General features: G+C 34.4%; 1 protein-coding gene across 8 annotated transcripts in view; it reads right to left on the bottom strand.

Annotated features, from left to right (window-relative positions):
• Positions 1-15660, bottom strand: part of Cngl (Cyclic nucleotide-gated ion channel-like) — a 358428-nt gene that overhangs the window by 116162 nt on the left and 226606 nt on the right. For 6 of the 8 annotated variants that reach the window (XM_043411139.1, XM_043411141.1, XM_043411140.1 and 3 more), the window contains one exon: positions 1177-1394. In XM_043411139.1, the coding sequence (XP_043267074.1) occupies positions 1177-1394 (218 nt within the window). Of the gene's footprint in view, positions 1-1176; positions 1395-13894; positions 14024-14730; positions 14799-15660 lie in introns of those variants that run through there. The other 2 variants (XM_043411143.1, XM_043411144.1) reach the window with 2 other exon arrangements.

The following is a 15660-nucleotide window of genomic DNA, read 5'->3' as shown; positions in this document are numbered from 1 at the left end:
TGAGGAAAAAAGAGTTCGTTATACAAGAAGAACGGTGTGATGTCTATAAAGTTTTTTTCTCATATTTTCTGCATCACTCTTGCATCTCTTCCAACATCAAAAAAATTAATGAAAATAAATACAAATTGAGCACATCAAATTACATAAAAATCATGCATGATAAAGGTAAAAAAAAATATTTAGTGCTCAAAAATGCGTTTTTTTTACTTACTTAAATTGTGAAGGTGTATAAGCTAAAATAACTTTGCATTTAAATTTACCGCATCAAATTACATAAAAATCATGCATGATATAGGTCGAAAAAAAATTTTTATCTCAAAAATGCGATTATTTGACAATTTTAGCAATTTTTCGCAATTTACTCGAAATTGGTGAGTGTAGGTACTGAACTGGCTCCGAATTCTGATTTAGCGGATCAAATTACATGAAAATCATGCATTCTATAGGTCAAGAAGGATGTTCGAATACCCAAAAAAGCGATTATTTGACATTTTTAGCAGTTTTTTGCAATTTACTCAAAATTGGTGGGCGTAGGCGCTAAACTGGCCCCAAATTCTGATTCAGCACGTCAAAATACATAGAATTGCATGTGTCTAGTCAAAAGTACTGACCACTTTTTTTTTGTGTGCCGGTGTAATGAACGTAACAAAACGTAACAATGAAAAATTAAAAATTTTACTATTAACTTTTCACGTAAGATTCTTCCGACGTCAATTCAATAGTAGATAAAGGAATCAGGAACAAGGTTACCTCAAGCGTGTAGTGGATCTTCGCGCTGTGAAGTCATTGGTTTTGTTAAATTGTGATAAACACAGTTTCGCTCATACTAGTGGATTTTTCCTCTCAAAAAGTGGAACATGCTGACCCAACACGAATTTATCCGAAAAGATTGTTGGCGGATGTATACGAGCGAGTGAAATTTCCATTAGCCCCAAAAATATCTACGGCTTAGTAATTAGCTGATTTCAATTTTATAAGAATTTCATTTGTTACGACCGAAAACTCATCATTTCGATTTATGTTGCATGTTACTGTTAGACTATTCTTAATGTGGGGAGCCGGAGAATTGAGCAGGAAAAAATTGTAATCTTACATTTCGTGCCAATTTTCTTTGTTTTTATTCTATTAAAAAAAAATCGTATATAAAATATTTTATGGACGACGTTCATGACTTACCTGGATCCACCGTGACCGTTTGACCGTCTACCGCTGCCACTCTTCTCTTCTTCGTCGTCCCCACGATCGCGCGAGATGGCGATCGATCGAGGTTCCGAAGATGGGGCGCTGCTACCGGAATCGGGTCCAGAACCCATTCTCGAACCGGAAGCAGCGCAGTAGACGGTTGACGTTCCCAGACCTCCTTCCTGGGCCTCTTCGTTCTCGGCACGATCCACCTACACATTGTGATAAAACATTTAATTAGTTTTCTATAGAACTTATGGTGTGAAATCGTTCTAAGAGCGTTTCTTGGGCGGAGAAAGTAACCACTAATATTCAAAATATTACATTTTGGAAGATGTGTACACTAGGGTGCGTCATTTTAGGGCAACTTTTTTTTCTACCCATCGTGCTCGAAAGTCTTTAGTTAATGTCCAAAAACGAAGCCTCGCGAAACGGTACCGTTGTCATTTGTACCGGTACATTTGATTAGCATTGAAAAAAATATTGTTCTCATTGTTATTGCTATCGCTCTGTTAATTTTGATGTAGCAATATTTTTCCAAATGGGGTTTTATAGGAAACTTGATACTCTACAATAAAGTCCATTGAACAATGTCCGTAAATTCAATATTATTCTCGGTATCATGACTGAAAGTGAATATTCTATGAAAATATCTATTTAAATGGTTGTAATGCCTAAGAATTTATTGAATATACAGAAAAAATTCATAAGATACTTGTGTAGATATACGAATTTGCGACAAAAAAGTCTGATGAGCTGAGACTGTACATTCAATCCTTTCCGAGTTATAGGCAGTTAAAGTAAATTTTATCTAGATTTTTTTGTTTCATTCAAACAATTTCTATTTTTTAGGACATGGTCTATCAACTATATTCAACAACGAGCCATTCAACAACTTCAAAATTGAAGTTTGAGCCAATTAAGAAATTCTCCTTCGATTATGCCCAAAATCAGTGATCGGTGGCGTAATTACTAACATAAGAACAAACTTCGCACGGGCTCAAGATTATGCAAAATTTACTAACACATCACAGGTTTGACATATACGTATACGTGTTTGACGTAGTTAGTGGGGGTAGAGTTGTTGCCTCGACGCATTCTGATAGGCTCGCTGATCTCGGCATATTACAGCTGACCAACTACGCTCAGACTCCCTGAACGTATAATGATAATATATGTCTATATGTATCGTATACAACCATCTGTCAGTTTTCGATGGTATGAGCGAGCAAGTAGCGACAGCGATTTAAATAATAAAATTTCGGGAAAACAGTGCAAGATGTGAGAATTCGATTAGATATTCTAATATGACCAGGGCCATCGATAGGGGAGGGGAGAGAGGGCTGTATTCCCGGCCCCCGGGCTCCCGTAAAAGGCCCGCCCCGTTTACTACATTTTTTAATTTTATTCTGAATTCCTCAAGCAATATCCTGATTCTTGATTTAAACTACAAAAAAATGACACTGACCTGAAATATTTCTAAATCATACGAAATAATTTTCCGGATATAGGAAGTGTTGCTCTGATATGTAAAATATGTAATTAATCATATATCATATACACTCACAACTTACAACCCTCATAAAGCCACTATTAAGCGCAGGATTTTTCTTCACAACACCTTAACTGTTTGCTGCGCCTCGAATCATAAAGTCCACAGTCCACAACTCTCCCGTAAACGATTTCAGGTCTCGCTTCTCATTAATTCAATGCTTTGGTCGCGTAATAATTTATGTCTTTTTGATGTATGAATTTTAGTTTCGAGAGAACATTGTGAAAAAAACGAATTTTCCTCACTCAAGAAAAACGTGTGCATTTTAGTGAAAATGAGCTATATACACAAATGAAGTTATCAGAAAAGAAAAGAAAAAGAACAACGCATGAAAGAGGCCTCAAAAAGACAAGTATCTTTAAACAGATTCTTAAAATCCTCTCAGATTGTAGTTCCTTCACAACTTCCTTTTTCGTCAGATCTTTCAAAATCACTGAAAGTCACTGACATCTCTATCGATACAGATGATGCCATTGCTTTTCGTACTCTTACGGAGACGGCTTTCAAGTCTGTTAGTGTTAGTATCGGTGATGATTCAATTACACTGCCTTCCACCTCTCAAGCAACTGTTTCATTACAGGTTTCATCCCATGCTGTGGAAGCATATTTCGATATAGGATATACTAACTTTTGATGTTGATACTGATATTAAGAAAATACATCTTGATTTACTCTAAAGATTTCCTGAAGATGATACAGGAGTCACGCTGCCGATCTCTATTTAAAGAAAAAAAATTAGCGAATAGTGAAATTGTGCCTAGAGATTGATTGGTATGGAGCAGGGTTAAAGAATCCCTCTACTGCTTACCATGCAAAAACCAACCCCAGAGATATTCTGCTGCACGGAAATGGAGAAAACTTCATGATAAAATCCCTAAACACGAGAGTAGTGCTGTGCACAAAAACTGTTACGTTCAATGGAAAATAGAACAGAGAAAGTCGAGAACGGATAGTTCGTTGAATGATCTATTGATGAAATCGATACAGCATGAGCGAGAAGTATGGAAAGAAATTTTGAAATTCTTTCTTCATGTAACTTTGTTCCTTGCTGAGAGAGGTTTAGCTTTTTGCGGAGACAGTAACAAAATTAGAGATCCTAGAACTGGTAACTTTCTCGGAATACTCGAACTGTTAGCAATATATGACGCGCTTCTCAATGAACATCTACGAAAGGTCCATCACTCTCAAGAAACTGGTACAACACTACAAGTTCATTATTTGTCGGCAGATATACAAATTTATAACCCTTTGTGGAGCTGAAATAACAAAGCGTATCCTCAAACAACACGAAAGAGCAAAATATTTTTAATTTATAGTGGATGCAACTCCAAATTCCTCTCACTTTGAACAAACTGCATTTTTAATTCGATATTTTAATTTGACCAATGACGATGGAGGCACTTATGAAGTCGAAGAGCGTCTACTGGATTTCGCTGGTTGTGCCTAAAAAACCGCAGAAGCAATTTCCTAGTTAATAATATCAATACCTGAGTCTTTCAAAATTCCATTGGCTGATTGTCGAGGGCAAGGCTATGATAACGGTAGTAATATGAAAGGCCCTTACAAGGTCGTTCAAGCAAAAATATTAGCAGCCAATAGTTTGACTGTGTATGTTCCTTGCGCTTGTCATACTCTTAACCTCAGTGGAGTGCAAGCGGCTGAGGTTAAGTACTTGCTGCTGTAACATTTTTCAGAGTTGTGCAAAAATTTTACAATATGTATTTTGCTCCAGTCCCCAAAGATGGGAGATCCTGGAAGAAAAAATTGAGTGCTCTTTACATTCAACGTCTCGAACGCGCTGGTCCACGAGAATGGAGTGCGTGAAACCAATGGCTGCACATATTTCGGGAATTGTAAAAGCACTAGACGAGTTGTCGCACTTAAATTTGTCAGCGAAGTGTCACAGTGACGTTAATGGCTTGAAAAATATCTAAGTAAGCTGAATTGCTTACTTATGGCTTCAATTTGGACGAAAATTTTGAAACCCATAGATTTCGTGAATAAAATAATTCAGGTACGAGGTGCAACACTTGATTTCGTCTGCAAAAATTTAAAAAATCTTATGATGGAATTGCAAACTCTACGTGACAACGGGTGGGACAAAATTTGGAATGAAGTTGTTACCGTAGTGAAAAATATTGGACGGCCAGAATGTCTCATCGAAAAAACAAAAAGAAATCGCAAGAGAAAGAGAGCGTTGGACAAGGATGAGACAAGAGATGATTGCGATACGAGAGAAACGGTAGCAGAAGATGTGAGGTACAAAAGAGAAATATTTTATGTTATTCTGGACGAAGTAATTGGAGACATTATCGTGCAGTTTAGAGCATTACATGATATTTGCAAAGGATTCTCCGTGCAATAGAACTTTTGTTGCTTATCGGGGGATAAAATTGAAAAACAAACAACTGAACTGGTAGGTAGGTAACCCTGAAGACCTCCAATATGAGCTTGTCGATGAGGTTAAATCTTTGAAATCGATTTTTGCTGCAAATTTCGGCAAAAGCTCTTTGCAACCTTTGTAGATGCTCAATGCTCTATTGAAAACAAATGTTCATGGTCTATTAGTAAATTTATGCATCGCTCTCTGCATCTTCCTGACAATTTCCTCGACGGTGGCTAGTGCTGAAAGAGCTTTCTCTGCTTTGAAGTGCGTAAAGAGTGTCCTGCAGTCTAACATGGCTCCAGACATATCGTCTAGCCAAGGTGTACTGACCATGGAAGCTCAACTTACAAGACAAGTGAACTTTGATGCTATAATTGATGGTTTTACTTCAAAGAAGGCTAGAAAAGCTAGCATCTATCTGAAGTAAGACACTGAGTTAACTATGGGAGCTCAACACGGAGAACAGAGTTAACTTTGTTGTGCTCGTACATCGCACTCATTAAAACAAATTAAGCGCTCTCAGTGCAAACGCAGCAATGGCGAAATATCGATGCTCCCGAATGAGCGCATCAACCCTCGATGTCAACATCGAAACTTCCAGAAGGAAATCAAGGCTATACTCGCACGAGAAGGGGAAAATCCCCAAATCTATAAAATTATCGACTAATCAAAAAATCGACAGTCTTTGACGAGAATTGTAACGATTGGTCTCGAGGAAATAAAACCTCGAATTTATAACTTCTTAAATAAACTTCTTGTTAACTTGTTGTAAAAGTATCGAGTTGAAATAAATCGCGGACTGGTGTGTCCGCGATTTATTTTAATGAGTGCGATGCATGGGCACAACAACCTTAAAAGCTGAATTGTATGATTTTTTTCAAAGAAGCCTGAGAAAACTACTTTCCCAACCATATATGAGGGATTCTCTGTCAAACCGGGCACTTTTTTTTCGACCATCTCAGATCAACTTCATAACTGATTATATCAAAGTAATACTAAAAAGCACTCTATGTGAATTTTTTCAAATTTTTTAAAATTCATAATTCTAGAAAATACCATTTTTTTCAAATGAATATATCTCGGGAACTTGAAGTAACTGAAAAAAAATGTATTTACATAAAAGTTGTAGTTTCGTGTTAGCTTTCGAGCGGACGACTCGAAATAATTTTTACGTTCTGGTAACGGTGATTTTTTACGAAAAAAGAGGAGAATTATTTTTGTGCCTTTTTTTGTGTTGAAAAAATTACAGAATTTTCCAATATATCTGATGATATCGCGAAAAATAGTCAGAGTGGCACAGATCGAGGTTCTAGGGTAAAAAAATTGAAATTACACAAATTAATTTTTTTTTTATTCAAAAATAGCCAGTCTTTTTTGACTGAAAAAATTACAGAGTCTTTCAGTATGTTTGACGATCTCGTAAAAAAATCGCCAGAGTGGTACGGATCGAGGTACCGGGTATGAAAAAATTAATTTGTGTCATTTCAATTTTTTTACCCTAGAACCTCGATCCGTGCCACTCTGTCGATTTTTTCGCGATATCGTCAGATATATTGGAAAACTCAGTAATTTTTTCAGCCAAAAGAATGGCTGTTTCTAAATAAAAAAATAATTCTTCCCTTTTTTCGTAAAAAATCATCGTTACCAGAACGTAAAAATTATTTCGAGTCGTCCGCTCGAAAGCTAACACGAAACTATAACTTTTATGTGAAAACATTTTTTTTTCAGTTACTTCAAGTTTCCAAGATATATTCATTTACAAAAAAACGGTATTTTCTCGAATTATGAATTTAAAAATCTGAAAAAATTCACATAGACTGCCTTTTAGTTGTACTGTGATATAACCAGTTATGAGGTAGATCTGAGATAGTTGAAAAAAAAGTGGCCGGTTTGACAAAGAATCCCTCATATAATAAAAAAGATGATATAATTAAGTTAATAAAAGTGAATAAAATTTGAATGACTCTGTAAAAAGAAAGGAGAGAGGGCCCCGAACATATGAATACCCGGGCCCCGACAAAGCTCTCGACGGCTCTGAATATGACTATAAAGTGTGCTACGAGAGTTTTGTGAAAACAGTGCGGGTTAGTTTATCCCTATATTAATCGGTTTGGGAGTTTTTGTTAATATATCACTGTTGGAAAATTTTTCCTAGTATAAACACTTTGACTCTACGTTCTTTTGTGATACAATTTTTTCGCAATCCTTGTTCTTATTCCTTTGAACTTTCAACTGGAGTTGGGAGAAAAAAAAGTCTGTTCATTATAACCTCAAACGATCTTTCCAACCAGAAATTTTATGTAGTGCAATTATATCAAACAAAAACACGCGTAATTGGTTTTATGTAAATGAATTCAAATAAATTTTTTAAAACTTTCTTCAAGTAAAGGTGTCTAATTAACGTATTGTTGTCATACTTTTTTTCATTTAGTTTGGCTGTGCCCTTCGTTTCCTTTTGTCTACATCCTTAGATTACAATGTATCCATACCAATTTCTGTTCATTTTCTAGAGAATATGTATGTTGTGTATTTTTATTTCCTCAAATTGATTTTGTCCAAACAATTTGAAAATTTATAACAGAAAGTCATAATAATTGCTTGTTTATACACCCACGTTTTAAAAAAAATCTTTGGGCCGAGTAAATTCATAGATATTTACTTCAGTAGTTGCATGAAGAATTTGGAAATTTATTTCAATAAGTCATTGGGTGCTTAATTTTCGTGACAAATGAAGCGACATGTATATTGCGTATTTCCACACCATGATTACGATTGGCATTATGCGAGGCATTATGGGTTGAAAAATTCATGTCTGCAAGTTTACACCTGGTCATTTTTGGATGCGATCAAATATTTTATCTACTTATAATCATGGAGACGTAAAAAAATTGTTCCCATTTGCTTGCCTCAACATACACAGAGAATGTGATTCAGGAAATTCTGAAATGTTTTTCCCCATAATATTTGAGTTTGTATTACTGGTAAGTACCTGTAAACTTGTGGTGAATTTAAAATCTAGCGCCAAGCGCACATAGGTAGGGACAGTCGACTGACCACCGTTTACCCCCTCTTAATTATAGAAATTTAGGAAGATCGTCTCGCTCATGTAGTCAGTTGTCTCTGGGCTAGCAATAAGAATACACGAAAATAAAATTATCGTCTTGATATCATATCCATATTGTCTCCTATCTCTTTTCTTGGCCATCCACGCATCTAAAGAAAAGCTAAGTATATTTGTTTTCTGGTTCGAATAACCAATGATTAACCAAGGGTTTAATTGCAATATAAAAAGAAAAACAGAAACTTCACAAACTTTCATATTTCTTTAAAGCGGCAGGTGTGCCAATCGTTTCACTTTTCAGTTTCGACAGTAGTATATGAATAGAATAATTCATTTCTAAAGTCTTCCGCTGCTTATTTCTGAATAGGTCTGAAATTGCTTTCTTTGAAAGCCAATGCACCTGTACATTAAACAATTGGGAGTTCTGTTCACTTTTAAGTACGCTGTCTTTTTTACTTTTAGTTTTGCTATAATTAATTAAATGAATCTGTGCTAATTTTTTATCCACAGGAATATGTAGATTAGGGTGCTTTTTTTTTCAGCAACATTTTTTTTTTTCACTCCCATCTCGCCTTTTTGTAGGGAATACCTTAAAAAAAAATCCCTGAAAATTTGAGCCCTTAATATTAATTTTAAGTACTCGCCCAAGGCGTACAAAGATTTCCCCTTTAAAATACACGTAAAGTTCGATTTTTCTTCTTAAAAGTTCTACAGCTCAGAGGCATTTAATGGTACAACCTTGGTCGATGAGCGGATTTATTAAGAATTAAATGCTCCACAAAAGTGTCCATTGTGGCGTAATTGTAACTCGAACTGGCAAGGTCGTACGGGTCACTTAACCCAATTTTTTCATGAAATTCTCATTTTTTTGCCTCTATCTCGTAAATGACGAGAGCTACAGAAAAAATAGGAATGACAAACTTGGAGGAAATTCAATTTCCTACAAAAAAGTATTGAAGCACCAAATCGCTAACATCGATATTTCTTGAGATATTGGGCTTTTAAGTTGAGGTAGTATGGAATTTTCATGAATTATTGAGCTAAATTGTATAAGTTGTTAATTTATTATTCTTTATTGTCACTTAAATCATCAAATATTTATTTGTTAAGTTGCAAATGATTGAAAAGTTGAATAACTGAACGTTTTGAAACTGAAATTCGAAAAAAAAAACATTTTCAAAGTGCTTAGATTTTTTTTTTTACTTTTCAAGAATTTTTCAATTGATTTTCCCCTGATTCTTCGAATTTATTTACCAGTCATTGAATACCGATAAAGTTCTAGTTGAAAATATGTTATATATAAGCAAGACAAGATATATAGATATAAAATAATATTGAAATATTTTGCGTATATACAACATATTTTCAACTAGAACTTTATAGGTATTCAATTACTGGTAAATAAATTAGAAGAATCAGGGGAAAATCAATTGAAAAATTCGTGAAAAGTGAAAAAAAAAATTTTAAGCACTTTGAAAATGTTTTTTTTTTTGGAATTTCAGTTTCAAAACGTTCAGTTATTCAACTTTTCAATCATTTGCAACTTAACAAATAAATATTTAATGATTTAAGTGACAATTAATAATAATAAATTAACAACTTATACAATCCAGCTCAATAATTCATGAAAATTCCATACTACCTCAACTTAAAAGCCCAATATCTTAAGAAATATCGATGGTAGCGATTTGGTGCTTGAATACTTTTTTGTAGGAAATTGAATTTCCACCAAGTTTGTCATTCCTATTTTTTCTGTAGCTCTCGTCATTTACGAGATAGAGGCAAAAAAACGAGAATTTCATGAAAAAATTGGGTTAAGTGACCCGTACGACCTTGCCAGTTCGAGTTACAATTACGCCACAATGGACACTTTTGTAGAGCATTTAATTCTGAATAAATCCGCTCATCGACCAAGGTTGTACCATTAAATGCCTCTGAGCTGTAGAACTTTTAAGAAGAAAAATCGAACTTTACGTGTATTTTAAAGGGGAAATCTTTGTACGCCTTGGGCGAGTACTTAAAATTAATATTAAGGGCTCAAATTTTCAGGGATTTTTTTTTAAGGTATTCCCTACAAAAAGGCGAGATGGGAGTGAAAAAAAAAAATGTCGCTGAAAAAAAAAGCACCCTAATGTAGATGAATAAACCACAATAAACCACTTTTGCAAACATTGAAAATTCTGTGTATTGACATGTGTGTGTTAGATATTATCACTTCACATTTTTGATTATAGAACATGGACATATATAAATAATAAAAATTACAGAAGAATTATGGAATATGGATATATCCCTAGCGGATTGTACGACAAGGTATCGATCAAAAAAAGTACAAAAACGACCGAAGTTGGTCGTTTTTCGGTTGTTTTCGACCAATTTCGGTCGTTTTTGTACTTTTTTAGACCAATGCCTGGTCGTACAATCCGCTAGGGATATAAGTAATAAGTAATAAAGATAATAAAAAATAATCATAAATGTTACAAAAACTCAGCGGTGGCTCATTTAAGAATCGCATAACATTTTATGGTTTCAAGATGCAATGCATATTTCAAAAAATAAGCAATTCTGTTGATCTAGATACATTCTATACTTTTTCTTGCTCCGATTGAACCTCGATGGGTACATACTGAATTTGAAAATTTTGTGCATCGACATGTATGCATTCTCTTTGCATCTCTGGGTATAGTGACATGAATAAAAAAGAATACTTTAAAAAGTTATTGGAAGCTCATTTTCGAATGAAATAAACATTTCTAGCTTCAAAATGCAATACATATAATATCTTAAAATTGCCATTTCTGTTGGATTTGTTGTGCATGGAATTTTATCTATCTGCTCTCACTTGAATTTTGGAGAAAAGAGATAAAAGAAATCTGTTCTATTGAAAAAGTCTATACGTCCCTTCTTTCCTGGAATGAACACTCGGGGAAAATCGCTAAAGTCTAAAGATAGATCTGTGGCGAAAATTTTTCACATCAAATTTTACGAAAAATGGGTCTTTATTCGTCGAAACAATTTGTCTTCTTTTTGTAAAAACGTGATAATTTTGCAAAAAATGATTGCAATAAATTTTTCCAATTACAAAATTGAAGTTAAGAACCTTCGAGGATTCGTTCGCAGAATTGAGGACAAAAAATTGTATCTAGAAAGGAAATGAAAAAGGGTAAAAAAACGGACGTTTTTAAAATGACGTAATAACCATAAAAAAGGTCGTAGACGTAGAGACAATAAAAAAAAACAAAAATGAAGTGGAATGTCTCTTCTCTATTACTTGCGTTGTCCATTCAAGGAGGAAAAACGCTTTTTTGCTTGACACGAGGTAAAAAATAGGAAAAATAAGTAACAAGTTATGAATAGCACAAGCTAAAAATTTTTCTGCATGTGTAAAAAGGTCTATTAAAATGTGGTGAATTTTTTGAAAAAAATCAAAACTGTCCAAGTTGAAAAAAAAAAAATATTTTTGGTTAAAACTGAAAAAAAAGTGTAAAAATTTATTTTGTTATTTTTTTTGTATTTTTTTTCATAAAACTACAACTCAAGACGAAAAAAATGACCTACTATTCTATTTCGATATCTCTGTTATTGAAGAAGTTATGGGCGTTCACACAAAAACTGTACGAAATATTGAAAAATTTATTGTGATCAGATGAATTGGGGAAAAAATCTAAAAAAATTAGCAACGACTTCTTTCAGTAGTTACAAAATAATAGAACATTTTCAGCACAATCAAAAATGGTTGGGGTCACGGATTGGTCGGTTTGGTATGGAATGACCCATATAATCTCTAATAGTTTGTATGCAATAAGTTTGCAGTAAAATGATAATAATTTTATTTAAGTAATGTATTTCTTAATTTTTCGGTAAAAAAATAATTTTTTATATATTTCTTTACCATCAAAAAAATATAAGATTGTTTAAACACAAGATTATTGAAAAAAATTACTTCTAATTTTTTTTCATATTGTTCCACCACTCCGAATAAATCGCAAAAATTCTTGAGTATAAAGGAGTATAAGAAACATTTTTTGACAAAATTTGGTGAGTGACACTTTTGAAAAAAGCATTAAAAACAAAGATTTAAATTTTATTTCGTCCCCCAAAAATCGGCTTTTGGTTTGAGAGTCCTTACAAAAGTGTTTTTGTTTTTATTCCTAAGAATTGGGGAAAAATCCCCACCCATTAGTTTTGATTTTTACCATAAAAAAAAAATAAAATCAAGAAATAAGGATTTCTTGAAAATCTCGAAAACCATTTGAGATAAACAGCTGGAGATTTGGCTGAATTATCATCTAGAGTCGCGGCAGCCACTCTGAGACAAGTACATTTATATATATGACGAGTTGCTGCCAGAGACTCTTTACCGGAGCGATAGCGTTTCCAATTGTTTTCGAAAATTTTTTGTTTGATACCAAAACAATCCCCCAAATGCGAATCAAAAAACCCGCAAGGGCAGATTGCCCATACAAACCCGGCTATACCCTTTACTTTGCAAGTTACGTGCAGTATAAAAATTTATGATATCAATTGGAGGCCAAGTATTTTTATTATCGGAATAACATATATTTATTTAGAAGGTATCGACATTCATGTATTGAATCGTTTCCTAAGTTATTCAATTTTAACGTCATGAAATTGTGTTTTAACACGCGTTGAGAATCCTCGTCGGGCTCAAAACGTTTCATCGAAATTACTAAAAAATCAATGGCCACAAAAAATCCCAAAATCTTGCTTCCCAATAATAAGAACGATGTCATCTCATATCTTTTTCACCAGAATATATAAAAATCGTTAAAAATTCATATGAAAGTCATTTGTCACTTTAAGAAGGTACAGACTTTAAAAAATCGATTCCCCTCTAACTTTCGGGATCCCCTGGTATTATTCACAACATTCAACTTCGATTGGATCAGTACAAATTATGTTCGAATACGTCTTAAACGTACTTGACCGACCTTCTCCCTCTTGAATGCTCTTCCGCCTCTAAAACCAGTACTTGAATATCGATAACAGCCTATAGGACATAGGATGCGACTATGACTGCATGTTGTGCGAAGCAATCGTGCAAATTTGATGACATCCGAATAATTAATCAAATATGCATAATCTAGTGGACATGCTTTCTTGTCTGTGATTGTAGAGTACGTGAAAAGCTTCAACAAAGTCTTTAATAAGCGTGTTTGTAGAAAGTAGCGGTTCAATTTCAGCAAATATCAAATTCATTCATGCAACCACAGCCTTACAAAGGCATGCTAATTACTCAGGGTTAAAAATTTAAAAAGTGGCTGAGACTCATAATTGTACAGATGAACATTGTGAGGTAATCGAATACGAGATAGCCAAAGATTAACTCTTTTCGCTGGGGTTAGATTTCATAACTTAACACTCGTAGACCAATGTGCGAAACACAAGAGTTTTACATTGGTATAGAGCACCAATAGTCAGATATATTGTATGCTCGTATTCACTGACGGATTAGTAAAAAAAAATGTATTGTTTTGGTTAAAACAATTGCAAATAGATATGTCATTAGCGGGAATGAATTCGGAGCCATTTTTCCAGTTGATTGACTTGAATGCTTCTGCCACGAACACTCGACACTATTATCACTTATTTGGAAACACTTTTATTTTGGTGCCATACAGGGGAGAAAGGGAACACAGTAATAAAATGGATAAAAATCGTACGAGAAGATTTTTTCGTATTCACGAGATACCTGGGTGTCTTCCTCCCGAATATAGGGTAGCATGGTCGATGTTCCCATCAATTGGTACCCCGGAAAGCGTGTTGCATCAGCAGAACGCGATAGAACACCCACATCAACACCGTAACAGCAAACTTCACACTGAAGATAGATATGAAACTATATATGTATGTTATCAGAGGAGAGGCGATACATTGTACAAAGGTTCTCTTCTTCAGATTTCCCTCCTTCGTACTCATGGACTGACATTCACTGACTCCACTACACTAGGGTTTACGTACGAAATTATTCGAACTATTGATGGGCTGCAAGCACGAAGATACGTCACTTGATATAAAATTCCAATAAATCGAATGAAATTTGAAATTCGTGTGAACTATTTATATATCTAAATTTATATATCATTCGCATTGAATTTAAGAGAAACTATTATAACTAGCATATATTGCGATTGACGAACAAAAGATTTTGTGAATTGCAGAAACGTGTAGAAAATCTGGAATAGTAATTTGAATGAGTTATTGTTTTGATAGTAATTGCAAAATATGCCAGAAACTGAAAAGCATATTTGTAGGTGCATTGGATTTATTTTGATGTTGAATCGTTTTTTTTTTAATCAAAATTGATATGTAATGAGCGCGATACTTGTGCAATAGAAAATTCTCAAATGTGAATGATTACAAAATTGTCTTGTTTTAGTAATGCAATGATGTGCAACTTGTTTAAAATATAGCAATACTATATCAAAGGTAAATATGTTTCTTCGTTCATGTAATCTCATTCCCAATCAGTGCGAATTGAGATGTACCCGAACGCTTAATCTTTCGTCAATTGAACGACTGCCTTACGAAATACTGATTGATTCGCCATGCTGAAGGTAGATGGATGAATTCGTGTTCGAACGTACCGCGAAAGAAGGGTTACTGGTTCGCGATAGTCGTTCGAGGCGGGATCAGACCCCACGTAATCGCTCGTAATTTATATGACATACATACGAGTCATGTACTTTGAATACAATTTATATATGTACATGCTAGTAAATATATAAAATACATAAAGTTCGAGACGACAGGTTTTCATATTCCTCGATAATGATTTCACGATCGGTTGATCTTCCCTCTGGTTATCATTGTGGGCATGCATTACAACGTATTATACATACATACGTACTTAAATCTACACAAACTCTGTCATACCCGTATGAGACATACTTAAAGCAAGTGGCAGGTAGTATATTTAGCAAAACTCAATGACCCGAGATTCATTGGAGGGCGAAAAAAGGTAAAAAAGCATTATACAGCACACGAAGGGCAAAACGGTTTGTGAGACGAGGCACAGTTGGGTAGAGAAAAAGGGAAGGAAGAAAAAAGTATTTATGGCAGAGAGAGAAAGAGAGAGAGAGAGAGAGAGAGAGAGAGAAAGCAAGCGAGAGCTTTGAACATAACAGGAGACCTTTTTTATTTTAGACTCCGGGAACTTGGAACTCGTATTATAAAATGAGATTCGACCTTGGCTGCATGTTTATAGCATGGACCTTCGTTGTAGTCGAATGAGCTGGCCTTTTCAATAATTTCTCAGACTTTTTTCTTGTATATGTAATACGCATAAGCTGGTACATAAGGATATGGAGAATTATTTATTAACGAAACTTGATTTTTTTTTACCAACAAATCTGTTTACAGTTAAACCTCTATTTTCTATCGCTTGGGGAGAGAACTGGTAAAAATTCGGGGTTGAGTTTGGAGGTTTAAGACGTCATAGGGAGGGCTGCAAAACTG

The sequence above is a fragment of the Venturia canescens genome, chromosome 2 (assembly GCF_019457755.1).
Source record: "Venturia canescens isolate UGA chromosome 2, ASM1945775v1, whole genome shotgun sequence".
NCBI lineage: Eukaryota > Metazoa > Arthropoda > Insecta > Hymenoptera > Ichneumonidae > Venturia > Venturia canescens.
Note: the sequence above shows the minus strand (reverse complement) of the source record. Positions and strands in the feature narration are given on the sequence as shown.